Source organism: Protopterus annectens, chromosome 1.part1 (genome assembly GCF_019279795.1).
Source record: "Protopterus annectens isolate FY-2018-M chromosome 1.part1, PAN1.0, whole genome shotgun sequence".
Taxonomy (NCBI): Eukaryota; Metazoa; Chordata; order Ceratodontiformes; family Protopteridae; genus Protopterus; species Protopterus annectens.
Window position 1 is genome coordinate 1,237,381,098 of NC_056726.1, and position 26,508 is coordinate 1,237,407,605.

At 39.7% G+C, this 26,508-nt stretch overlaps 1 protein-coding gene across 1 annotated transcript in view; it reads left to right on the forward strand.

Annotated features, from left to right (window-relative positions):
• The window catches only part of LOC122809527 (lectin-like), a 538,335-nt gene that overhangs the window by 404,702 nt on the left and 107,125 nt on the right, over window positions 1-26,508 (forward strand). Inside the window, exon 6 of the mRNA XM_044081096.1 lies at window positions 19,450-19,573. Coding sequence (XP_043937031.1) covers window positions 19,450-19,573 — 124 coding nt within the window. The remainder of the gene's footprint in view (window positions 1-19,449; window positions 19,574-26,508) is intronic.

The following is a 26,508-nucleotide window of genomic DNA, read 5'->3' on the forward strand; positions in this document are numbered from 1 at the left end:
TCTTTGCCTCCCACGCACAAGGTACAATATTCAATCCCGACCTCCAACCAATGCCTGTTTGGAGTTTGCATGTTCTCACTGTGTCTCTGTGGTGTTTCTCCCACCTCCAAAAAACATGCTGAGTGTCTAAATCTCAACTCACCAGTGAAAGGAGCTGTGGACAACAGCACAGGCTCTACAAGGTGCCCTATAGGGGGAAGAGTTGTACAGACCAACCCATTTGAGCATCTACTGTGGTGCGCAGTATCCTCAACATACCAGTGTGTTCCCACCATAAAACCCAGCAGCCCTGGGTCAATAAGCTACTGGCTGGCCGGTGTCTAGTTGCACAGCCTGGGTTACCTGGGATAGCTCTGTTGAGTGAAAGCTGGATTTAAAACCAGTTAACCTGCTAAACATGAACTGAGAATTGCTGACATAATGCAGCTTGGAAATGGATGACATGATGATACAGAGGAGGCTGGACATCCTATGTATCCACGAGACAAGATGGAAGGGCAGTGCAGCAAAGCAACTGGGCTTGGGATCTAGAGTCTACTACTCACGGAGGGGTACAGGCTACAAATAGTGTGGGAATTGGGATGAGAGAAAGGCTTCAGAAGCCAGTGAGGGATATCATCAGAATTAAAGACAGACTCATGGCAATCAGATTTCATTGTAATAATAGAACAGTAATCATAATCTCAGCCTATGCCCCACAGCAGTGAGGCTAAGACAGTAAGAAAAAGACTGCATTTAGACAGCAGTTGCAGGACCTACTAGATAAAGCAGGACAACATGAGTTGGTGGTAATAATGGGTAACTTGAATGCACATATCAGAACAGACAGAACAGGATATGAGGACTGCCTGTGTCCACATAGGGATCTACCTGAAAACGCTGAATGCAGACAACACCGACAACAAGATAACCGACACCGGAAGATCGACAACGGAGATGACCGACGATTGAAAATCCCGACGCTAAGAACACCGACATGTTAAGGTAAGTGTGTGATAGTGACGGACGTCAGGGTCAGGGTGCGGATAAGGCAAGTGTGCGACAGTGACCGACTTTAAGGTTAGTGGTGGATTAAGTGAGTTAGGGTTAGGGTGCAGGTAAGGTAAGTGTGCGATAGTGATGGACTTTAGGGTTGGGGCGCGTTAAGTGAGCTAGGGTTAGGGCGCAGGTTAGTTGAGTGTGCAGTAGTGACGGTTGCATAGATAGTTATGTATGTAAGGTTTAGTGTAGGTTTGTAAGGTGTTTGGTGTGCTTGTGTTGTGTGTATGTTTTACAGAAAAGGTATTTGTTTTGTTTTGTTAATTGTCGGGATTGTGGTTTGTCAGGCATATGAAGTTTTGTGTTTTTGAACTTTCGGTTTTGTGGTGTTGGTTATCTCATTGTCGCTGTTTTTGCATGTCGGTGTTTTCAGGTAGACCCCCACATAGGTGGGGCAACAGGAATAAAGAAGGAGGGGCCATTCTAGACTTTTGTCTGGTAAATGGTTTTATAGTAGCCAACACATGGCTCAGGAAGAGAGACAGTCACAAGATCACATACAAGAGTAGCCAACATTCAACTCAGGTAGACTTCTTCTTAGTAAGAAAAAAGCACTGGGGTAGAATCCATGATTGCAAAGATATCCCCAGAGAAACAGTCAGCCCACAGCATAAACCACTGGTTTCCACAATCAGCTGCAAGCAGTGGTCAGAAAAGGCTCTAAGGTCAACAGAGACCAGGCTGAACACCTAGAAGTTGACTGGAGAGAAAGTACAACAGTTCAAAGAATTAATCAGGGTTCTAGCACCCAAGAAGAGGAAGAAATATGTGGAACTGAATAAGAATGGCAGCACCTCAAAGCAGCATGTGTTAGGACTACAGAACAAATATGTGGCCGAGCCATGTATGGAATTAAAGTACATAAGGAAAGCTGGTGGTGGAATGCAGAAGTCCAGAAAGTCATTAAAAGAAAGGAGTGCTGGAGAAATTGGGAGATAGAGAAGACTGATGAGGCTAGGATGGAATACTAGTTGGCTAACAAAGCTAACAAAGGAGTTTCAATAGAAAGAATAGGTCATCAGAGGCACTCTACCAACTTCTGGAAAGTAACTCAGTAGGTGGCACAAAGAAACTATACAGGTTGCAAGGTAAAGACAGAAAGATAAAGTAGATAGTCAGACACCCTTCATAAAGAATGTCAGCAACAACCTGCTCACCAGTCCACTGAACACCAAAGTCAGATGGAAGGAGTATTTCCAGCAGCTTATGAATGAAGAAAACCCCACAGAAACTGTACTGCCCCAGAAACAGCCTACAATAAGAGAAGAAGTGGAGCCCACCCTAGAAAACGTAAGAACATCACTAAGGAAAATGAAGTTAGGGAAAGCAGCAGGCTCAGATGAGGTCACAGCAGATATGATAAAGGTGCTGGGTGAGATAGGGGAGAAATGGCTCCTGAGGGTACTCATAGCAGGGTGGAAAGAAATGTTTATCCCAGATGACTAGAGAATAAGCATACTTGTGCCAGTGTACAAGAACAAATTGGACATCCACAACTGTGGGCTATACAGAGGCATCAAACTCACATTGCATGAAAGTTCTGGAAAGTGTGACTGACAAACGGATATGAAGAGTAACAGAATGTAAGATGGGAGATGAGCAGTTCAGATTCAGAACAGGATGCAGCACAACTGACCTGATGTTTGTAGTGAGACAGCTAGTTGAGAAGAAGGTAGTGATGAGGAAAGAGTCCAACTGGGCATTCCTAGACTTTAAGAAAGCTGATCTTGGCAGTACTGTGGTGGTTTTAAGTCCTAGAAACACTTGTAAAATTAGTGCAGGCTCTGTACAAGGACCCAGTGACTCAAATGTTCGGCCTCACAGAGGGATTCCCAGTGACAGGGGGTGTACACCAGGGTTTGGCTCTGAGTCCACTGGTGTTTATTCTGGTGATGGACTACATTAGCAAACAGGTTGGAGAAGACAGATCGACAAAGTTGCTGTATGCAGATAATGTGGCATTACAGGTAGACTCTCAGCAAGAACTTCAGCAAAGGATAGGGGAATGGAATGCAAAACTGAAGGCACATGGGATGAAACTAGACACAGACAAGACAGTAGTAATGGCATCAAATTGGAGAAATGAGATAGACAGGAAGATAGGTGAGTAGGTAAATAGCTTCAAGTATATGGGAGAGGTGGTTGAGAGTAAGGGAAGACTGAATGAAGAGGTCAAAGCTAGACTCAGAGGGGCCGCAGCCAACTGGCATAGACTCCCAGGTGTAGTCTATGATGGAAGAACGCCAAAGAAGATGAAAAGTAAAGTATAAAAGACAGTGGTGTGACCAGTATTATTGTATGGTACAGAAACCTGGGAAGTAAGGGCAAAGCATATGAAGAAGCCAGAGGTGATGGAAATGAAGTGTCTGAGAAGGGTGATAAGATGCACGCTGAGGGACAGACGAAGAAATGAGGACATAAGAGCAAAAGCCAAAGTAGCTCCAAATGCAGAAAAGATCAAAGGGAACAGATTATGATGGTTCAGACACATGCAGAAAAGCAGAACACAATCAGGTGAGGAAGATTTGGGACAGACAGGACGAAGGTAAGAGGAAGCGAGGACATCCAGCAAAGAGGTGGATGGATTGCGTAAAAGAAGATCTGTGACAGTCAGGCATGAGTGTTGAAGAAGGCAGGAGTGTGGCACTGAATCAAAGAGATGACGACAGTTAACATGATACTCTGACCCCATGTAGAAAATGGGGGAAAAGGAGCTGATGATGTTGATGATTATATTTTATTTGTTTTTTTCTATATACAGTTTTGAGTCAATTGAGCTTAGATTTTCTTGGCAGGGTATTTTATATTATGCTTATTTAGAATTATTAGAACTTTTAGTCTGACTTATTCATTGCTTCAGCATTATTTATATTTAGTCGTAGGGTCTTGATTGTGATGTATATATACTTTTAAATATGTTAATGATTTTTATTTAGAGACGCCCATGATTGGCTATTTGTAACTTGACAGGATATAAATAGATTGGCTGTCTTCTGATGAAGTCTGATATTTAACAAGATGAAAGTTCTTAACCAAATTTGTGTTTATTATTTTTTAAATTAAGTTATTGAAGTTATTATCTCTGTTATATTTCCTAATTTAAATTCGCAATGGAAAACAGAATGCAATTAAAAAAGTAGGTGGCAATGAATTAATACAAATTACAAAAAAGCAATAAAAGAAAACAAGCTAACATTTTCCCTCACAGCAGTCTATGATACAGTCTGAGTGAGCTTTTCCAGTAAAGCCTTGAAATGTTTTATTTTTGCCCCTTAAATAAAAGCTTGAGTTCCTAGCACCTTCCTCGGTTTACAGGTAATTAACCTTAAATGACCTGTTATAATTTCTGTTTGACTCACAGACACAGCTCTGGTCTCCTTCCTAGTTTAAATCTACAGTAGAATACAGAACACAAATAAAACAAAGTGTGATGAACGTACACCACAATATACAAAATAGAAGAAAACAATAAAGCAATAGAAAGTACAATTAAGCAACATAAGAAAAACAAACTAATCTTTCCCTCACAGCAGTCTATGATAGAGTCTGAGTGAGTCTACAACTGCAACTCCTCTTGTTCTGTGAGATTCTCCTTATGCTTCTAACAAAAGCCATATTCAGATGAAGCCTAACAATATTACTTCTATCAAATCACAATTCAGCTAGCAATGCCTCATTCCTCTTATAGCCTAACAATATGCTGATACTTACCTATACTAATTTCATATAGATGTAGCAACCAGAACCGTAGCTGACTCAACCAGTGCCAAGTGAGGAGCAACATTTTTAAGTCATATTCGTAATCTCAAAAGCACAAAGCAGCAATGCGCTGAGCTGAATGTGAACAATTTTACCTACAATGAAGCTGAAGATACAGCCAACCTGCTGGCCAATAAATTTAGCTCTAACTTTACCCATCAAGAAGTACCTACAATTGGCTCACTTCCAGATATCACATAGTACCAAGTCTTAAAAGTACCATCAGAATCTAAAAATACTGCAGTACTTCAGATGCTAGATTCATTTTAAATATTATGAAGCATGATTTAGCCACACCCCTGACAACACTGCTGAATCTCAGCCTCCATATAAGTTTTCCACCAAGGGAACAGAGAACACCTACAATCATTATCCTGCATAAGGGAGGCCACTCCACAGACCCAGGCAATTACAGACCCATAAGTCTGACCAGCCTAATATGCAAAGCCATGGAAAGACATATCATTGAATTAATCAGCCAGGCCTCAGGGAACTTCCAAACACTGAACCAGTCTCAGTGTCATGCTTACTGAGGCTGGTGGATTTTTTTTTTAAAGTTCAACAAAGCAATGAATGAAGGCAAAATTGTACACACTGCACACCTCAACCTGGCTAAAGCTTTTAACACAAATCCCCACTCAGGCATAGCATAAATGTTAAATAAAATGGGAATAAACCCAACACCACGTCACACACTGGATTGCCAACTGACTCATGCATAGGATGCATATAATTAAAACAGTGCCAGTTACTTCTACAAGGAGTCACCAGTGGAGTCTACCAGGGTTCTGTGCTGGGACATCTGCTGTTTGGCACCTACTTTTCTGAAGTAAAAGCCAATACAAAAGGGCTCTGACTGATTAAGTTTACAGATGACTGAAAGCTAGAAGCAGTCATTGAATCCCCCACATGACTTTGCCATCCTACAGGAAGATTTGTGTCAAATAAATAACTGGTGTCAAAATGATGGCCTAAAAGTACTAAATGCCAAAAAATGCATTGTTGTATCCTTTGGGAAGTCATCCACCCCAGGGAACTACCACACTGACAATATGCCTCTAAGAATTGACCCATTTCAGTATTCAGGAACGTATGTGAACAGAAAAAAAACAGATACTGTTAGTCTCATTCACTGGAGTTGTGTGCTCCCCATTTACATATCCCTGAAATTATCCTTGAGTCATCTATGTGTTTTAATTATATTTGCACTCGGTAAACTCTTAAGTGACCAGGAATTGAAAAGCTCTGCATGAAAGAGACTTACAGCTTCAGAAATCAGTGTAGGTCATGGTCGGGATTCTGATAAATTAACTGTCTCTTGTTCTGAGGGTATTTGCAGAGCACATCAGCAGGGACAATAGCAAGCAGTCTCTGATTAATCTACTCCCCCCTTCCCCATATCTGATACAAGAAACTGCTCATAGTTTTCTCCCCACAGTTGATGCCTGGGTAAAATAATCACCTAAAAGTGTCCTACAGCAGTTTTGTGAATAGTGCAGTGCTTTAGGATTCCCCAGAGTTTTCACAAATAAAATACAATGTACTTGTTAAAATAATAATAATAATAATTACTAAGAGAATACAGTTTCATTTTAAACGTCCCACCTACCTTCAACCCAGACCATTTTACTGATTTTTTTTTGTGATTGCAAGCACACTGTCTGGCTCTACCCACTCCATTCACCCTCGCTTCTCTCAGGCTCTCTTTGCTCCACTACTCTACCCCCATTTCCCACCCACCCCACTATGCCTACTCTTATTTTCAAATAGCCACTCCCCTTATTAAAACAATCCAATCACTGCAAAGATTACTGAAACTTTAAAGCATTCCAGCTGTCCAATTCAGTTGTAACATTCTAATTCCCATATATAACTCTCCACTTACTCTTGTCTGCTACTTAAATCATAATCAGATAGGTAAATAGTTTTATTCCTCCACATATCAAAATCACTTCTACTACCAAGTCTTCTTAACCCATCCATACTGTAATTACTTTAACTTACACAGATCAAAAACATTCCTATTAAGCAATATGATAACTTTATACTTGTCAATCCTCTTATTTCTATTTATAATGGCTCACATAACCTCTTACCACACAGAACTAGATATCACACAATCAATGCATACTATGCCCTTCCAAAACCCATTACAAAAATACTTCATAACACCAATTATCTATAATCCCACAAACATAAACCATGTATCATTTACCCTACTCTGACATCAGTCTTATCCTAATGTTACACAGAAATAAGATAAGTTTATAGCCAAATACTTAAAATGTATTGTTCACATTGCATCACAGCTCATACTCAGTGGCAATATCCACCAAAACCCTGCCCCCAAACTAATCCAACCCATCTAGACTAGATCTTCACACCCCAACCCAGCCCCAACAGCTATTATTCCTCAGAAAAGGAAATGACATACTATTACTTAATGTAAAGCTCAGGGACATCATGAACAAAATACAAGAATTGCATGCCACCCTTGCTCTATATACTCCATATATAGTTTTAATAACTGAAACTTGGCTAAAGCCAGATATCTCTAATAATGGAATACTTCTCCCAAGATGCAATACACATGGCTAGATAGACAACAGAAAAGAGGAGGTGGTATAACCTTTCTATATAAAAGCAATTTCAATTTAGAAACTTTATACCAAACCATCCCAAACTTTAACATCAAAGTACTGTTTTCCAAACTAAAAATTAACTCAATGAAACATCTGAATATATTTGGAGCCTATATTCTACCCAGTAACAATCTAACTACTCTAGAACACATCATAAATTGGACAGCAACATCTCTCCTTCGGGAAACAATTACAGTAGGTAACTTTAATATGGAAGGCTCTCCTGTAGCTCTGAAAATCCCTCTGACCATACTAACCTACACTGCTTCTCACAAACTATCCAAACATGTACTAGAGTAGACAAAATGTCAAAAAAAAAACACTCAGTCCTGGACTGGATCCTTACCAACAGACCAAATCTATTCCTACATTCTGACTGTCTCCCAGACAGCCTCAGTGACCATATTCCAACCTGTATTCTCTGACATCAAATAAATCCACAAAAATTCACCTCCTACCACCAGATCCATGACAAGAAAAAATGTATCCCCCAAGACTTCATACCTAATTTAAAAAGTATGCAACTGAGCATCGCTCAAATATCTCCTGTTAGATAATGCAGTTGAATACTTTAACTCAACCTTTCTCAACATCCTAAACATCATGGCCCCTCCTAAAACAATAAAGATATAATCTAATTATGCCCCCTGGTTAACTAAAGAAACAAGATATCTGCTAAACTCTACAGATGAGGCCTGTGAAAAATCTCTCAATAACAAAATTGCAACAAATAAATGTATCTAGAACTAAGAAATAAAAACATATTAGGTCAAAATAAATCACTACACCAGTATCCAATCAAAAAAATCAAAGAAACCAACAAAAGTTTTGGGCTGTCATCAAAATAATCCTACATCCATGGCAAATTATTACTCCCTCCCAAACACTCAATGATACTAAAGAGAACACAGCCTCACAATTTAACAGACATTTCATGGAATCCATTCTAGCCCTCACAGACAATAATTGTTCATACCCTCCCCAGACACATACAGCACTCACTCCAGATCCCAATGACTTCTCTTTCCAACCTGTCCCAATAAACACTAGAGTAAAATATCTCAAAACATTTAAACGTACAACACTTGCTGCCAATACTCTACTTCCCGAATATCTAAACATCACTGCAGTAGCAATCTCCTGTCCAGTATTTATACTAATAAATTGATCCATCTGAGAACAAGTCCCTGAAATTTGGAAAGTATCATATAGCATCCCTTTTCATAAATGTAGAAACCCAACAGAATTAGCCAATTACCATCCAATAGCTATACTACCACCATTATCAGAAATTCTTGAGAGGTGCATCCATTCCAAAATTCTAAACTATATAATAACCAATAATCTTTTATCTAACACTCAGCATGGTTTCTGACCTAACCATAATACAACAACTGCCGTTGTTAACTTTACTAACATTGTCAACCGCCACCTCAATGATGGCAATATAGATTCCTCTATTTTTCTTGATCTTTCCAAAGCTTTTGATACTGTATCTCATTCTAAACTCTTAAAAGACACACTCTGAACTTAAACTTAGCCATTCTGCACTTGCATGGTTCCAACAATATCTAACTGGATGCCAAGAAGCTGTAAAATTGCAGCAAAATCTCTCCTCCCTACTGCCTGTACCCTTGGGAGTACCACAGGGATTTATTCTTGGACCTCTTATTTTTACTGTGTTTACTAATAATCTTTACACTACCTCCTCACTTGCCTCCATAGTACAATATGCAGATGATTCCACCTTGATTTGTGCCACCCCAACACTACAAAGACTTCAAAAAAATCACGCAACAGTCCTACAGTGCACTGGAATCTTGGCTAAACAATGTGCAGCTTATACTTAACCCTAACAAAACAAAGCTTATGCTTTTCTATCCAAACAGAGCCAAAGACTCTCACCCACCATTTAACATATTATCATCAAACAATACAATTATATATTCGGTATCCCAAACAAAACTACTTGGAGTGGTCATTGACCATAATATGAAGTTCAACATATACATATCACAAACAATAAACAAGTTCACAAAAACCTAGGAATCCTGTACAGAAATGGGCACTTTCTAAACAAATCTTCAAAGGTCACTATCACGAGAACCCACCTTATCTCTACAATAATATATGCCTCACAGATCCTGACATACCTTAAGAAATCTGACCTAGCAAAACTCAAAACTTGCTTTAATAAAATTGTAAAGTTTGCCACTAAATTTAATTACAGATCGTATCACTACTTCACTTTAAAACAGCTATCTTGGCTCAAATTACCTAATCTACTAACCTATAATTGACGCAGCTTCATGCATCAAATACTAAATCAAGCAGAAAAAACACCAGTACTTCAAAATCTACTAATGCATTACTCCAATAACAGGGTGTTGCCAATTCTAACACCTACCCCATCTCCACCTTAATCAATGGGTCAATCAAAGAAAACACTGTACCTGAAATCTGGAAGAAATCCTATGTCATACCTCATACCCTTATACAAAGGTGGCAGCTCAACTGACCTTCAAATATCAGGCCCATTGTCATTCTGTCTTTCCTGTCAAAAATTCTCAAAAAGTGCATCCACAAACAGCTCTTGGATCACCTCCTCCTAGAAAATCTGCTTATCCTTACACAGCATGGTTTCTGACCAAATCACAGTACAGCTACTGCTCTGATATCATTCTCTAATTCTATTGTAAATTCTTGTGACAACAACAAGCTAATCTCATGTTTGTTTCTGGACCTTTTCAAAGCCTTTGACACTGTCTGCCACCAATTGCTTCTAGTCAGACTAGCTACCTTTAATCTCACCAACTCTGCACATTATTGGTTCTTCAGCTATCTCTCCAACAGAGACTAGGCAATTAAATGGCAATCTAACTTTTCTCCCTTCTTACCAGTACAAACTGGTGTACCCCAAGCCTCCATCCTTGGGCCCCTATTATTTAATATCTTTACTAATGACATACACTCTTCCTGTCCACTCTCATATGTCGTACAATATGCTGACAATTCCACCATCATCTCCTCCTCCTCCTCCAACAGTATCACCCACCTTCACACCCTCAACTAAGAGTCTATGCTCTTGGTTGAAAAATGACTAACTTCTAACCAATTGTTACTTAACCTTAAGAAAACAAAACTTCCCCTATTCCTCCGTAAATCTCCCCAACATCATAAAGATACTTTTACTCTCCACTCCCTTAACAACACCATCATCTCTGTTGAACCTCACACCTAATTGCTAGGAGTTGTTATCAATAACCAACTAAAGTTCAATCTGCATATTCAGAAGTACATCAAAAAGGCACATCAAATGTTAGGCCTGCTATATAGGCATAAAAAATTCCTCACAGATATCTCTAGGCTCTCTCTTGCACAAGCATTCCCACTCCCCACCCTTCTTTACACTGTCCCTATTCTCACTAATAGCTAATCTTCTGTCAAAACTAGAACTCACCTATAATAAAAATTGTAAGATTTGGCTCTAACCATCCCTACCACTCTCACCACTGCATAGCATTTAAAAACTTGCAGTGGCTGGAATATCATCATCAAATCCTACTACCCCAGCTTCTCATAGCTCATTCTATCTTACATGAACCCTCCTCCCATCCTATACTCACAACTGTGCCCTCCATAGCTCCCAACAGCACCTTCTGCAAGTCTATGCACCCAACAAAAACATTGGTAAACTCCTCTACAGTTAATCAGTGGCAAATGTTTGGAATAAATTACTACTAAGTATTAGACAGATCTCTAATCCCAACTCTTTCAAAACAACACAAAAGGAAACTCTACATATATCATGGACATGCTTATGCAATGACCCATCTTAATCTGTAATACTATTTTAGCATCCTTTTCTCCTGCCTTTCTCTGCCTCTACTTCTAATAAAGTCTACTAATAGTCAACAGTTCCTACAGCTTCCACACCTGTAGTCTTGGAAATTGGCTCTTGCCCTGGGTTTATCTCCTGTTTTTATATTTGTTACTTTCTGTTTTACAAACTTATCTATATTTTCTGCATTCTGCATTGTGCTTACTGTATGAAATTTCATACTAAATTATGTTTTCAAGTTAATGAACATTTTCTAGCATGTTGTTTCAACATACATCCCATACATATTGTAATTATATTGATATATTTATATTTTATTTTTATGTCAACACAATAGAGACTGTGCTATTATCTGTTTCAAGCATTGAATTTTTATCCTGTGCTACAAGAGTTAACTTAAACTTGTAACTATCATTTTAATTGTTTAATTGCATTGCCTTGATTGCTAATTATACAATTTTTTAGCTTTTGGATTTGTATAAAAAGCCTCAGTTGAAATTTCTAGTTAAACCTGATGAAGCGTGTTTTTAGATACACGTGAAAGCACTTGTTTTAATAAATAGATTTTGTTTTTACATCATGGTGGTTTCTACCTGGTTTGTTTTCTCATTGGACTTCTTGCTTTCTTGTGGAAACCTTTGGATGGTGGCATTCCTCGTTTATATACTCATTGTCGTTTCCATACTTCTTGGTTTTTGCCACCTACACACGATGGATACTCCAGCAATTGAACTTGATTACAACCCTGGATCCAAGAGTCCTGGAATTAAGTGGAGCCATATTTTCCAGCAGAATGTTAACCCGTTACTAGGTATGGATCTACATCTTCCTACCACTACTCCTTTTACTACAGGTACTGTTGAGAACCTTAGTGAGTTTTATAACTGTTTAAGAGAACTGGAAAATGACCTGTACAAGTTGTACAGGTTGATATGGCAAAGGAGACATATGGAGGCGAGTCTCCATTTCCAGATTGTACCTAGAGGCATGCGGGTGTTGTGCATGCCCACTTATGGTAACAGCCATCCAGAGTTATTAAAACAATGGCAACAGTTGAACCTTGATTTGAGCAGTCAGTATATGAAACTTATAATAAGTTATTTCGCACCTATAGAAAATGAGCTCAAAGTCAAAATAGAGACTCTGCATAGGGATCTATGTGAGCGTTTCAAGGGTGAAATTTATGAGAGAAAGATTGACTATATGTACACGCAAATAATGGCCTATAGTGATAATTACAACAGACTAAGTATAAGAAACTACAGGGAGACTATCATGATTTCTTATCTGGCAATGTCTTTGTATGGCCGAGAACTAATTATCAGCGTAATGACTACTTACATGGTTCTGGTCATCTTTCAGATACTGTCAATGAATTATTAACTTCTACAGCAACTGCACCTTTAAATTCTATAGGAGAAGGGTTAGAACGTTTGAATGCTAGCGACACTACATCAGTGAAACATTGTCAACCAATGGGTAGTTTGCAAATACTAGACACTCCTCCTCCTAATCAACAAGCTATGGAGGAACAGCTTGTTTTAAACAACCTTGGCGCCAAACCTAAGAAACCATTAGGGAACCACAACAATGTTTTTTTACAATTACCGACGCAGTACCAAATCAGACAGCAGGTAAGATCCAGCAGCAGAGGGAGACGCAAGAGGAAGTTCTCCTGAGAATCCGTGGAGGTAAGGAGAAGGAGCAGGAATTGAATATGCTTGTTTTTAACCTCTCGAGTCACACGCTTACTTCCAGTGAAGTGACTCTTTTGAATAGAGGTCTTTCTTTTATTCCTTCACAAGCCAGTAACCTTGTTGAAGTGTTAACTGATTTACACCTCTTTGCCCTGAATCTATCTTTGAAGTTATTGTTTGACAAGATAGGAGAGACTGACGGAGAGAGACGATTTGTACATAAAAGCTCTTTTTCGCCAGTTTTACCTCATAAGGTGGACTGTTTTGTGTCTGTGTGTGAACGTGAGTTTTATCAATATTTTTCCAACGCTGCTCCGAGAAGAATTTATCATAACTTGAACTTTGATGAATGGCACTCTCTTCATGAACCATCTTGTAATGCTAATATAACCATACAGTCAGCTGATAAAGGTGGAGGGATAGTGGTTTTGGATACCCTTATGTATAATGATATGATGCTAAATATGTTGAAGGATGATGACACATATAGAATAATATCACAACATGTGGTTGATAGCATCATAAGAAATGTTCATGATTCATTATATGATCTTTTAATGTGTAGACAGATCAATAGACAGCTCTATGACTACCTTTTGATTGAGTTTCCCAAGATACCATTGATCAAGGGTCTTTCTAAAATACACAAAGATATCACCCCTCCACCTCTAAGACCAATAGTGTCAGGGGCTGGATGGGTCACCGAACATATCTCACATTACTTAGAATCAGTCCTAGGGCCTTTAGCCAGGAATGTTCCCACAATCTTGAAAGACACATATCAGTTGTTGCATGACTTAGATAGTTTAGTTAATAACCAAAATCTGTCCACCTCTGTTATTTTGGTTTCACTTGATGTTAAGAGCCTATTTACTACTATCCCCAATGATTATGGGATTGAGGTCATAAGAGAGAGCCTACTTGTTTTAGGCACTTTTGATAGCAACACACAATTGGTTATTTGCGCCCCCCTTGACTTCGTTTTGAACAACAATGTGTTCTTGTACAATAACGATATTTATGCGCAAACATGGGGTGTAGCCATGGGCACCCCATGTGCCAATTCGTACGCGAATTTGGTTATGCATTATTGGGAACGTACACATTTATTTAATAGTGCCTTTTTCCAACATGTTTTGCTTTACAGACGTTTTGTTGATGATGTTCTGATTGTTTGGGAAGGCAGTCAAGATCTGTTATATGATATGGTCAGCTACTTAGAATCCACTACTGACTTTTTAAGGTTCACTATAGAAGTATCTCAACATCAGTTGCATTTCCTTGATATAACAATTTCCAAGGATTTAGGAGGTTCCCTTTTTACCAATCTCTACAGGAAACATTGCTGGAGGAATGCTATACTACATTTTAACAGCATGCATCCACGTTCGGTTTTCCTGAACATTGTCAAGAGCCAGTTTAAGAGAATTTCTAGACTATGTATGTGCTCCTACGATAGACAGCTACAGCTAGATTATATGGAAGGATTGTTCCGTGATAGAGGTTATACGAAATCCACACTACGTGGTTTGGGTTGCTCAGCATCGGCCATTACGACCAGTGATGTGGAACATCTTGATTTTTTAGAGCCTTTTGGTGCAAGCTCTAATTATACTACCCATTGTAGACATGATAGGGTATTTTTTACTACGAGATATACCAGTGATATTAGATTTTTACTGACATTATAAGAAAGAATTGGGGAATATTACTTACAGATAATAAATGTTCCCAATTTCTGGGAACGATACCTTCTTTCAGGTATAGAAATAGTAAAAACTTAAAGAGATTATTATGTGTTGACAAAACTGTTTTTTCTATTGGTAGTATTGAGAGGTCAACACTAAGGCATGGTACTTTCCCATGTAACAAATGCAACATGTGTAAATATATAAATGGTGAAGATTGTTTTTATCATCCTCATTTTAGGTATATTTTCAAACCGCGTTTTCATGCTACTTGTGATAGTACTAACCTCATTTATCTGGCTACCTGCACAGCATGCACCGCATGTTATGTAGGCATGACGTCCCGCAGGTTGAGAGATAGAATGTACAACCATATATATGATATTAGGAAGATGAACACATGCAATGCCTTGGCTAAACATGTAGTCATGTGTCCTGATCATAGTTTCACCTTAAGGGTTTTACAAATTATAGATATAAATGTTAGAGGAGGTGATGCAATGAATTATTTAGAAACGATTGAATTGAGATGGATCTTAAGGTTGAAAGCCCATCTCGAGCCCGGCTTGAATCAGACTGTCAGCATCAAGCCTGTTCTAATGGCACGTGAACATTGACAAGTATGAGCCTATTTGGTTTTACTAGTCTATGTTTCTATTCATTGGTTCTTAAAATATTCACTATTTTGTTGAATTTACTTGTTTTATATCTTTATGTTACATTGTATAAGTATGAGGCGATTGCCTATCAATTCATTGATATATTTATATTTTATTTTTATGTCAACATAATAGAGACTGTGCTATTATCTGTTTCAAACATTGAATTTTTATCCTGTGCTACAAGAGTTAACTTAAACTTGTAACTATCATTTTAATTGTTTAATTGCATTGCCTTGATTGCTAATTATACAATTTTTTAGCTTTTGGATTTGTATAAAAAGCCTCAGTTGAAATTTCTAGTTAAACCTGATGAAGCGTGTTTTTTGATACACGTGAAAGCGCTTGTTTTTCTAGTTTTAATAAATAGATTTTGTTTTTACATTGGGGTGGTTTCTACCTGGTTTGTTTTCTCATATTGTAATTATTGTAATTTTAGTTATAACTCTGTCATATGATTACTTTTGTTACTTGTCCGTTTTGAAACTTTCTTCCTTGGGCCTCTGCTGAAAAGGGGCTGCTGCCCAGTCTGACTAACCTGGTCAAGAAATGTCAAATAAATAAATAAATTGGTTTTGCTCTCAAAATAAGTATGTTTACCTTAACTTGTTTGCTTATACCTTCAGTCATAGTATTATTAATCTATGTATCCTGCTGCGATCATATAAAATGTGTCAGTGAAATGTATAAACATGTATTTACATTTTGTATTTCTGTTTGACTTTGCATTTGTATTTATATTTGTTTCTTACTTTTTTTTATCTGTAAATGTGGAGCTTTACTCCCTGGGCTTCCACTGAAAAAGGACATTTTGTCCATTCAGAATTTCCCAGTAAACAAATGCAAAAATAAATAAAAGAAACATTTGACCAACATGTGTCTATTATTATAAGAAAGTCATTTTATATTGTACAGCTTATAATCAAAGGAATTGTGTCTAGATCTATGTCATTGTCCCCCTTTACTCAGCCCTCATTAGGCTTGTCATGGAGCAAAATGCCCCCTTTGGCATACATCTGTCCAGATACATGCAAAAATTGGAATGCCCTTAGAGATACATTACTAAAAGGATACAAGGCCTAAACAACATGTTCTACATGGACCAACTCAGAGCCCTGTCACAATACTCGCAATCCAACAGGCTGATAAGAGGTGACCTGTGTATGGCATAGAAGGCATCTTCCAACCCATTACTGATGGATTTACTGCACATCAGCAAGTCAAATGGCATCAGAAATATTCGGTCTGGAAATATAAACCTCTTCTACAGAATTCTTGTCCATTTTCAAGTGCAACTTAGATCTGTGGATAGGAAACAGAAACTTTACCACAGGACTGCCCCCTGTACTACTAATAACCAAATGCAGCTCTTAAATGCTTTATCTCATGCATGCACCCCTCGAATTATATATGGTATGATCCCAGTTATTCTCATTAGGAATAATATGTAATTATCAACCATGGCATGGGTAAAGCCAGTTTATAACCAACTAGGATAAGTTATTTCAAGTTCAAAAAGGGAAATTGTTTAGGCTTAAAAAACCCCACAAGGGCAGCTAGCCTAGTACTTACCGATGAACTTACAAAAAAGGGCAAAACTGCAGGATGCCAACTGGATGGTTTCCTGTAGACGATAGCCAAGCCACATGCCCAAAAACTCCACCCTCCCCAGCTGTTCAAGTGATGAGCAAAAAAAAATAAAAATAAATCCTCTTCTTATACTGGCAGACCAACCAGGTGGCCAGATACATGGCACACTCCCTGCCCCAGTCTATTTCTGTGACCTGCCACCAACACTCCTTCCTCTCATTTTAGTAAAAAAAAATGTTTTTTTTCTTTCAAACTGTAGCAAACTGCTTTCACCAAATTTAACAAGTCGTTACTACTATGTTAACCTACACAGAGCACTACAGTATACAGGTTTCAGGTAAAAAAATAGTTTTTATTTACTTTTTTTTTTTTTAATTGTAACAAACTACAGCATAGACAACACTAAGTATGCTACAGCACTCAGGTTTGACAACAAATGCAATACCAGCTTTTAAAATCTGGAATTGCAATAAAGAGCAATCGGGAATTGGAATGATGGATCAGATGGCTGGTCCCGCCCCCTAACACTTTGCATCTAAAGTAAAAAAACAATGCAGACATCCCACCATAGACATGATAAAATCTCTAATTTAATAACACTCATAAAAGACAAAACAAACAAAGAGAACTTAGGATAAGTGCTTTTGATAAAAACTTCTTCAGATCCTTTGTTCACTCCCATCAAGGCAAAACTTTTAAACAGTGTTCAACCAATGATGCTGTTCAGAGGTGGTTCCTCTTCCATGGCTAATGGAGGCAGGTGCCTCTGGTGGTAGTCCTCCAATATTACAAGTAGCAGGAATAAATTCTGCGTATTCCCTCTTTCTGTTTCTACTTTTTATATTTATGCTCCATTCCTTCAAAATTGGTTTTAGAGGTACCATCCCATTAAGGCCCACTTGTTTATCTGCTCTTAATTCCATAATCCACTTGGTCTCTTCCAAATCTGTTCTGTTTCTCATGTCACCTCCCCTTGGGCTTTCGTCCAGCTTCATTAGAGCCATAAATTTAAAACTGATTTTCTTCACTTCTAATATGCTGATATAGGGCATTTGTAGCTACTTGATTTCTTATATCTGATAGATGGCATAAAATCCATTCCTTAAAAGCCCTATTTGTTATACCTACACAGTAGGAAGGGCATGCTTTGCAAATAGCTAAATATACAATGTTCTTACTGGTACATGTGGCATACCCTTGAAAGGAATAACTCTTCTTGGTGACTGGGTGTTCAAATATATTATCTGTCCATATAGAAGGACAGGCTTTGCAAAAAACACATTTCCAGGTACCTTTATGTTGGCTTTGTGTACTATGTTTGTTAATAGTAAGGCCATCATGTTGACACAATAAACACTTCAGATTATTCTTGTTCCAAAATGCATGATCTTCAGGAAACCTACATGGGGAAACCATTTGCTACATCAGACCAGCATGCATCCAAGGCACATCTTTCAGAATTTAGTAAGAAATCAAGTCACACGCATCTCCAAATTATGTTCTAGGGACGACATCTTCTTAAAAAAAAAAACTTTTGTGAACTCTTTCAAGAGAAGAGAACATAAGGAAGAAGATACCAGAATGAGTAGAGAAGAAGTCATGCAACTCAGAAGGGGTATCCCCTATATTCTTATAGAAGGTGTGAAGAGACAAGACAGCCACAAGATAATAGGCCTTCAGCTAATTTGAGGTGCACACTGACTTACAGCATGGATAATGGATTAATTTATAATACTATTAGGAAGTTTTGGCCAGTCCTAACTTGGGAAAAGAAATTACAAAACATAGTGGGTGATAAACCTAGCTTTGCATTTCATTTGGATTTTTATGAAGAATGTTTTACCGAAAGGGCTTATCCTACGTTCTCTTCATTTGTTTTGTCTTTTATGAGTTTTATTAAATCACAGATTTTATCGTGTCTATGGTGGTATGTCTGCATTGTTTTTTATTTTGGTTCTTTTTTGGCAAGACTACCTTCAGCAGTGTGTACGTATCTTTTGTTTTATTAACACTTTGCATCTAGGGCAGTTGCCACCTTCACCCCACCCTAGTTATGCTACTGGTAGCAACAGGCTAATATCTAAATAATTCTACCTGAATAAATCCATTCTGACTAATAAATTCTCCATATTCAGTAGATGCACTTACATTGCCAGAGGTCAAATGGGTGAGATATAGTAATGCAGATGACATGGGAAGCGACTATAGTGAACTTAATGGCAACAGGGTGGAGCAAAATGGACCACCAACTTAAACAAAATTTTCATGGAAAGGATGGTAGGGCCTTGGGTTGCATTACAAGTGCAAACTATGGAATGCAGGACAATAGATAGTGCCCTGGGATAGATGTAAGAAAAAACAGGATACGACAGAGGAATGGATATTGGAAAAGGGGCTAACTGCAAAAAAATTAGGATAGACTTGATACAGCCAGAGTTTTCTTCTGTCAGTATTCTTCATATTTTTATATCTCCAAATTGTGTAAATATTGGAAATACACAAGTTGATTTTGTCTTTTTCATCTTTTCTTTTCAGAGTAATCAGTTCATCTGGACTGATGGCTCCACTTGGAATTACACCAACTGGAAATCTGGCCAACCAGACAATGACAATTCACATGGGAAAGAGGCCTGTGCTGAAATGTATACTGAAAATGATTGTAAGTAGGCTATGCTTTTCAAGCCAATTGTCATTCTATTTCCACCCCACTTCTTTGACTAGACTGTTTTTTTTTAGCTAGACTTAATTTAAAACTAAAAGTAATGTGTACCGAGAAAACAGAGTAATAGAAACAATTCACCACTTTGATATTACCTTAAGCTTTGTTAATAAAATAATGGATTATTTACTGGATATTTTCTGATTGTTTTGTTTTATCTTTACATTCTCAGTATATTAAGTGGTACAGGTGGATTTAGTAGCTTACCAAGTGACACTCAAAGATGTCAGTCTATTTGTGTTCCACACAGAAAAAGATTTTTTGAAGGTTGCAAACTCTCCTAGCTGAATAAAGATATTTTTTTCCAGAATGAGAGGCAAACCAATGATTTCCAATACTGTGTAGTTGGGGCAATCAAGAAAGTGTATTAAAGAAATAAAGTTTTAGAGGTGAACAAAAATCTGTGCAGATTTTTGAGTAAACAAAATTTATAACTTAAGCTCAGTTTCACAGTCTGCCAGTTAAGACTTGTTTAAACGGACTTACTTACTGTTAATAAGTCTGATTAAAGGTTATAGTACATATTCCTAGATTGCAGATTTGCATACAAAGTCTTACTTATATAGAAGATAAGTATTTTTTAAGATAACTGGTTTCCCAGAAGAAAAAACAGGCCAGTGCAATACAGTACCATACCTCTCAACCTCTTAGAGCAAGAAATCTGGACAAAGCCATAAAAAATGGGGGGACACAAAACCACAAATTAGGACAATTTTTAAATATTGCTATATGTTTTCCTTTAGCATGAATTTTCTGAAGGTTATGAACTCTGAAATTCAAATGTCTGTCATGATTTTCTGTCATTAATCTTTAATGACCTGCCAATAATTTGCCAGAAAAACACAATTTTATGAAAAAGTGGACCAAAAATATGAGGCAAAAATCTGGACATTCTGCAAAAATCTGTATAGTTGTACTAGATATTTAAATTTCAAACTGCTGTGTATGAGTTAACAACTAGTAGCATTAATGGGCTTTTATAAACTATGCCTGGTTCATAGGTTCATACTAGGCTATCTGCCCTAGGGCATTTATAAGCCTAGCCAGAATGTGTTTGACTTTCACCACCCATTTTAAATTTATTTTGCTATGCCCTTTTTCGAGATTAGTATACTGTGCCTCTGTCTAACAGTGACACAGAAGTGATACCCGGGGTAAACCTACGATCTCCCATCCACTCATCAAGATTCCTCTTGAAGAGAGTCAATGAGGGACTCTGCCTAACCTGGACTGGGATTTTATTCCAGAGTGAAGGGAGCCTCTGGGTTATGAATCTGTCCCTCCAGCATTTCCTATTTATTTCAGTGCTGAGGTTCAAGTCTCTCGAGTGCGTAGCTTGATGGGATTTGAATTTTCTGAGGTGCAGCATGTCCATTAATTCCGGGTTGGACATGGCTTTATACGTCAGGCACAGATTGCCTCTGAACAGGTGGTATGCCACTGAGTAGAGCTGGAGTTTCTTTAACCGGGCAGCATATGGCATCTGTTTGAGCCCTTTGATCCTCTTGGTGAGGTACTTTTGGGGTCTTTCCAGTTGCTGCAGGTGTCTGGTAAGGTACATCCCAAAAGGGGCATTGTACTCAATTATGGGCCTGATGAGGGATGAGTAAAGAGGCACGATGACCTCCCCTGATCTAGATGTGAATCCCTTCATGAATAGGTGGGCTATATAAAATGTTTTTCTAACCACTTTGGCCACGTGGTTGTCAAATGAGAGATTGCTATCAACTTGGGTCCCCAGGTCCCTAATTACTTCTTCTGTACTTAATGGATTACCACCTATGTGGTAATTTGTGGGCACTTTGTTTTTGCCAAAGGGAATGACTATACACTTTTTGGCATTTAGCTTGAGGCCATGGTTCTGGCACCAGTTGTCTGTTTCTATGAGGCCTTTTTGGAGGATGCATCTGTCGGCTGGAGAGTCGATTATGGCGCCCAGTTTGCAGTCATCTGCGAACTTGGTCAGCCACAGTCCTTCCATGTTGGCCTGTACCTCCGAGAAATATATACCGAACAAGAGAGGTCCCAGGACTGAGCCTTGTGGGACACCACTTGTAACTGGTTTGGAGTCTGACATGGCTCCAGCAATTCTAACCATGTGGGTTCTGTCCTTGAGCCAGTTTGCAATCCATCTAGTGACATAGGGGTTTATATTTAAGCTGGTGAGCTTATCTATAATGCCCGAGTGGGGTATTGTATAGAAGGCTTTTGCGAGGTCCAGGTATCCTTCGTCAATGGCCTTGGTGACTGTTTCAAAGAAATCAACCAGGTTTAAGAGGCAGGATCTGCCCTTAACAAAGCCGAACTGGGTAGGATCCAGTGTCTGTATGTCCCCAATATCTTTATTTATGAGGTCCATGATGATCCTTTCCATAGCTTTGCAGACCAAGCTAGTCAGGCTTATGGGGCGATAGTTTCCAGGATCTGTTGAGGCACCACCTTTATGGAGAGGGACCACTGTTGCTGTACGCCACTCTTTGGGCACATATCCTGTAGTAAGGCTGAGATTGAACAGTAGTTTTATGTTTGGGTTTAGCTCTTCTTGGAGTTCATGTAGGACGCAGCCTGGGACACCGTCTGGTCCCATTGATGCTGTGTTTTTTGCTTTGGAGAGGGCGGCTCTTACCTGAGCATCTGAGATGTCAGGGGGGCAGCACTCTGCTGGGATAGATATTTGCCCTTTTGGTGGGGAGGGGGGGTAGAAGTTTGCGCTGAACCTGTCAGCTAGGATGTTGGCAATGTCTGTGGGTTCGGTGTATTTTTTGTCATTTTGGACTAATTCTGAGCATATCTGGGAATTACCACCCAGGTTCCAAACATAACTAAAGAAAGCCTTGTGATTATCCTTAGTGTCCTGTGCAATTTTCCTCTCGAAGCTGGCCTTAGACAATTTTATGAGTGCCCGTAGTTTTTTGCTAATACTGATCAGTGATGCCTTCCCTTTTTGGGATTTTGCTCTATCATTTAGTAGCTTCCTTCTTCTATTGTATAGTTTGTTTATGGCTAGGACCACCAGACAGGACGTCTGCCTTTGGAGGATTGGGTCTTGGTTTTATTTGGGATTGCATGATCCATGCACTCCTGAAGGTGTTCATAGAATGCGTTTATAAAGGATTCTGCGGTCTGGGCTGTATTTTCCACAGGCCCGGGGGCTTTGAAGGATTCCACCTCGGTTTTGAGGAGTGTAAAATTTGCTTTAGAGAAGTTTTTCACTGTGGTTTTCTGGGCAGGGGGTGGGGTCGGGATGTGAATATCCAGTGAGATTAGTTTATGGTCTGATCTTACCAGTGAGGGATACACTTCTGGTCTGGAGCATAGAGTCCCCATGTTGGTGATGATCAGGTCCAGTATGTTTTCCCCTCTTGTGGGAGTGGTAACAAGTTGTTCCATAGCATTTGAGTTTATAAATTCTAGGAACCTTTGGGCTAGGGTGTTGGAGCTAGAGTAATGCTCCCAGTCTATGTTTGGGTAGTTGAAGTCGCCCAATATAATGGTGTTTGGAGAGACCTTCATATTTTCCAGTGTTCTCAGGAAGGCCGAGTGGGGTTCCTGGGTTTGGGAGGGTGGTCTGTAGCAGGCTATAAACTGGAAGGCAGTTTTACCCACTGTTAGTTGCACATGGATAGTCTCTGATGCTTCGTGCTTTGCCACCAACCTGGAGGTGTGGGTATCTTTGATGAATATCGATACCCTGGCTAACACAGAGGATCTATGGCTAACAGAGTTCGCAGATGACTGCAAACTGGGAGCCATTATTGAATCCCCTAATGATGTGGACATTCTACAAATGGGCCTCAGTGGGTCAGATGCCTGGTGTCAAAGCCATGGACTCAAGCTTAATGCCAAAAAATGCATAGTCATCCCCTTTTGGAAAGACCCTGTGCCAATGAACTACCACATAGGTGGTAGTCCACTTAACACCGAAAGTGTGATAAGAGTCCTAGGGACACAGGTGAACAGTAGCTTCTCCTTTGATAACCACATTGCCACAGTAGTCAGAAAATCCTTCTACATGGCACACCTCATCACAAAAAGTTTCTCATCCAGAAAAAAGGTCATTGTTTCTCTCTACTCATCCCTCATTAGACATATTATAAAGAACAATGCCCCATTTGGTATGTACCTCACAACAAATTTACAACAAGTGGAAAGGCTGCAGAAATACATCACAAAGAGGATCACTGGCCTCAAACAGATGCCCTATGCAGACCATCTCAAAAAACTCCAGCTCTACTCCATCGCATATCTCCTACTCAGAGGCAATCTCTACCTAACATACAAAGCTATGTCAAACCCAGAGCTGTTGGACATGCTACACTTAAAGAAATCCCAATCCTTCTGAGCCACATGCTTCGAGAGAAAAATTGCACAGGACACTAAGGATAATCACAAGGCTTTCTTTAGTTATGTTAGGAACCTGGGTGGGAATTCCCAGATATGCTCAGAATTAGTCCAAAATGACAAAAAATACACCGAACCCACAGACATTGCCAACATCCTAGCTGACAGGTTCAGCGCAAACTTCTCCCCCCCCCCCTCCCCACCAAAAGGGCAAATATCTATCCCAGCAGAGTGCTGCCCCCTGACATCTCAGATGCTCAGGTAAGAGCCCTCTCCAAAGCAAAAAACACAGCATCAATGGGACCAGATGGTGTCCCGGGCTGCGTCCTACATGAACTCAAATCTCAGCCTTACTACAGGATATGTGCCCAAAGAGTGGCGTACAGCAACAGTGGTCCCTCTCCATAAAGGTGGTGCCTCAACGGATCATGGAAACTATCGCCCCATAAGCCTGACTAGCTTGGTCTGCAAAGCTATGGAAAGGATCATCATGGACCTCATAAATAAAGATATTGGGGACCTACAAACACTGGATCCTACCCAGTTCGGCTTTGTTAAGGGCAGATCCTGCCTCTTAAACCTGGTTGATTTCTTTGAAACAGTCACCAAGGCCATTGACGAGGGAAGGTGGTCCACACAGCCTACCTGGACCTCGCAAAGCCTTCGATACAATACCCCACTGGCATTATAGATAAGCTCACCAGCTTAAATATAAACCCCTATGTCACTAGATGGATTGCAAACTGGCTCAAGGACAGAACCCACATGGTTAGAATTGCTGGAGCCATGTCAGACTCCAAACCAGTTACAAGTGGTGTCCCACAAGGCTCAGTCCTGGGACCTCTCTTGTTCGGTATATATTTCTCGGAGGTACAGGCCAACACGGAAGGACTGTGGCTGACCAAGTTCGCAGATGACTGCAAACTGGGTGCCATAATTGACTCTCCAGCCGACACAAGCATCCTCCAAAAGGACCTCATAGAAACAGACAACTGGTGCCAGTGCCATGGCCTCAAGCTAAATGCCAAAAAGTGTATAGTCATCCCCTTTGGCAAAAACAAAGTGCCCACAAATTACCACATAGGTGGAAATCCATTAAGTACAGAAGAAGTAATTAGGGACCTGGGGACCCAAGTTGATAACAATCTCTCATTTGACAACCACGTGGCCAAAGTGGTTAGAAAAACATTTTATATAGCCCACCTAATCATGAAGGGATTCACATCTAGATCAGGGAGGTCATCGTGCCTCTTTACTCATCCCTCATCAGGCCCATAATTGAGTACAATGCCCCTTTTGGGATGTACCTTACCAGACACCTGCAGCAACTGGAAAGACCCCAAAAGTACCTCACCAAGAGGATCAAAGGGCTCAAACAGATGCCATATGCTGCCCGGTTAAAGAAACTCCAGCTCTACTCAGTGGCATACCGCCTGTTCAGAGGAGATCTGTGCCTGACGTATAAAGCCATGTCCAACCTGGAATTAATGGACATGCTGCACCTCAGAAAATCCAAATCCCATCGAGCTACGCTCGAGACTTGAACCTCAGCACTGAAATAAATAGGACATGCTGGAGGGACAGATTCATAACCCAGAGGCTCCCTTCACTCTGGAATAAAATCCCAGTCCAGGTTAGGCAGAGTCCCTCATTGACTCTCTTCAAGAGGAATCTTGATGAGTGGATGGGAGATCGTAGGTTTACCCCGGGTATCACTTCTGTGTCACTGTTAGATAGAGGCACAGTATACTAACCTCGAAAAAGGGCATAGCAAAATAAATTTAAAATGGGTGGCGAAAGCCAAACACATTCTGGCTAGGCTTATAAATGCCCTAGGGCAGATAGCCTAGTATGAACCTATGAACCTATGAACCTATGAACTTCAGAGAAGTAGATGCCAAACAGGAGGGGACCCATGACTGAACCCTGTGGTACTCCAGTTGTCATTGGTCTGGAGTCAGATTTGGAGTCGGCTACTTTCATGGTGTGGGTTCTGTCAGTGAGCCAGTTGGCAACCCATGACATGACATAGGGATTTATGCCCAGTTTAGTAAGTTTATTTCTGATTCCAGAGTGGGGGATGGTGTCGAAGACCTTAGCGAGGTCTAGATAGGCTGTGTGAACCACCTTACCCTTGTCCACTGCTCTGGTGACTGCTTCAAAGAAGTCAATCAGGTTTAGGAGACATTATCTACCTTTCATGAACCCAAACTGGGTGGGGTCCAGAGTTTGAAGGTAACCTGTGTCTTTGTTTATAAGTTCCAGGATGATATGTTCCATAGCCTTGCAGATCAGGCTCATCAGGCTAATGGAACGGTAGTTCCTGGAGTCCGTGGTGGATCCCCCCCTTGTGGAGTGTGATAACTGTAGATGTGCACCATTCAATAGGCACAAAGCCTGAAGTGAGGCTATGATTGAACATGGTGCTTAGGAGGGGTGCCAGTTCATTTTTTAGTATGTGCAAGACACAGCCCGGGATGTTGTCTGGTCCTATGGATACTGTATTCTTGGCTTTGGAGAGTGCATTTTTTACC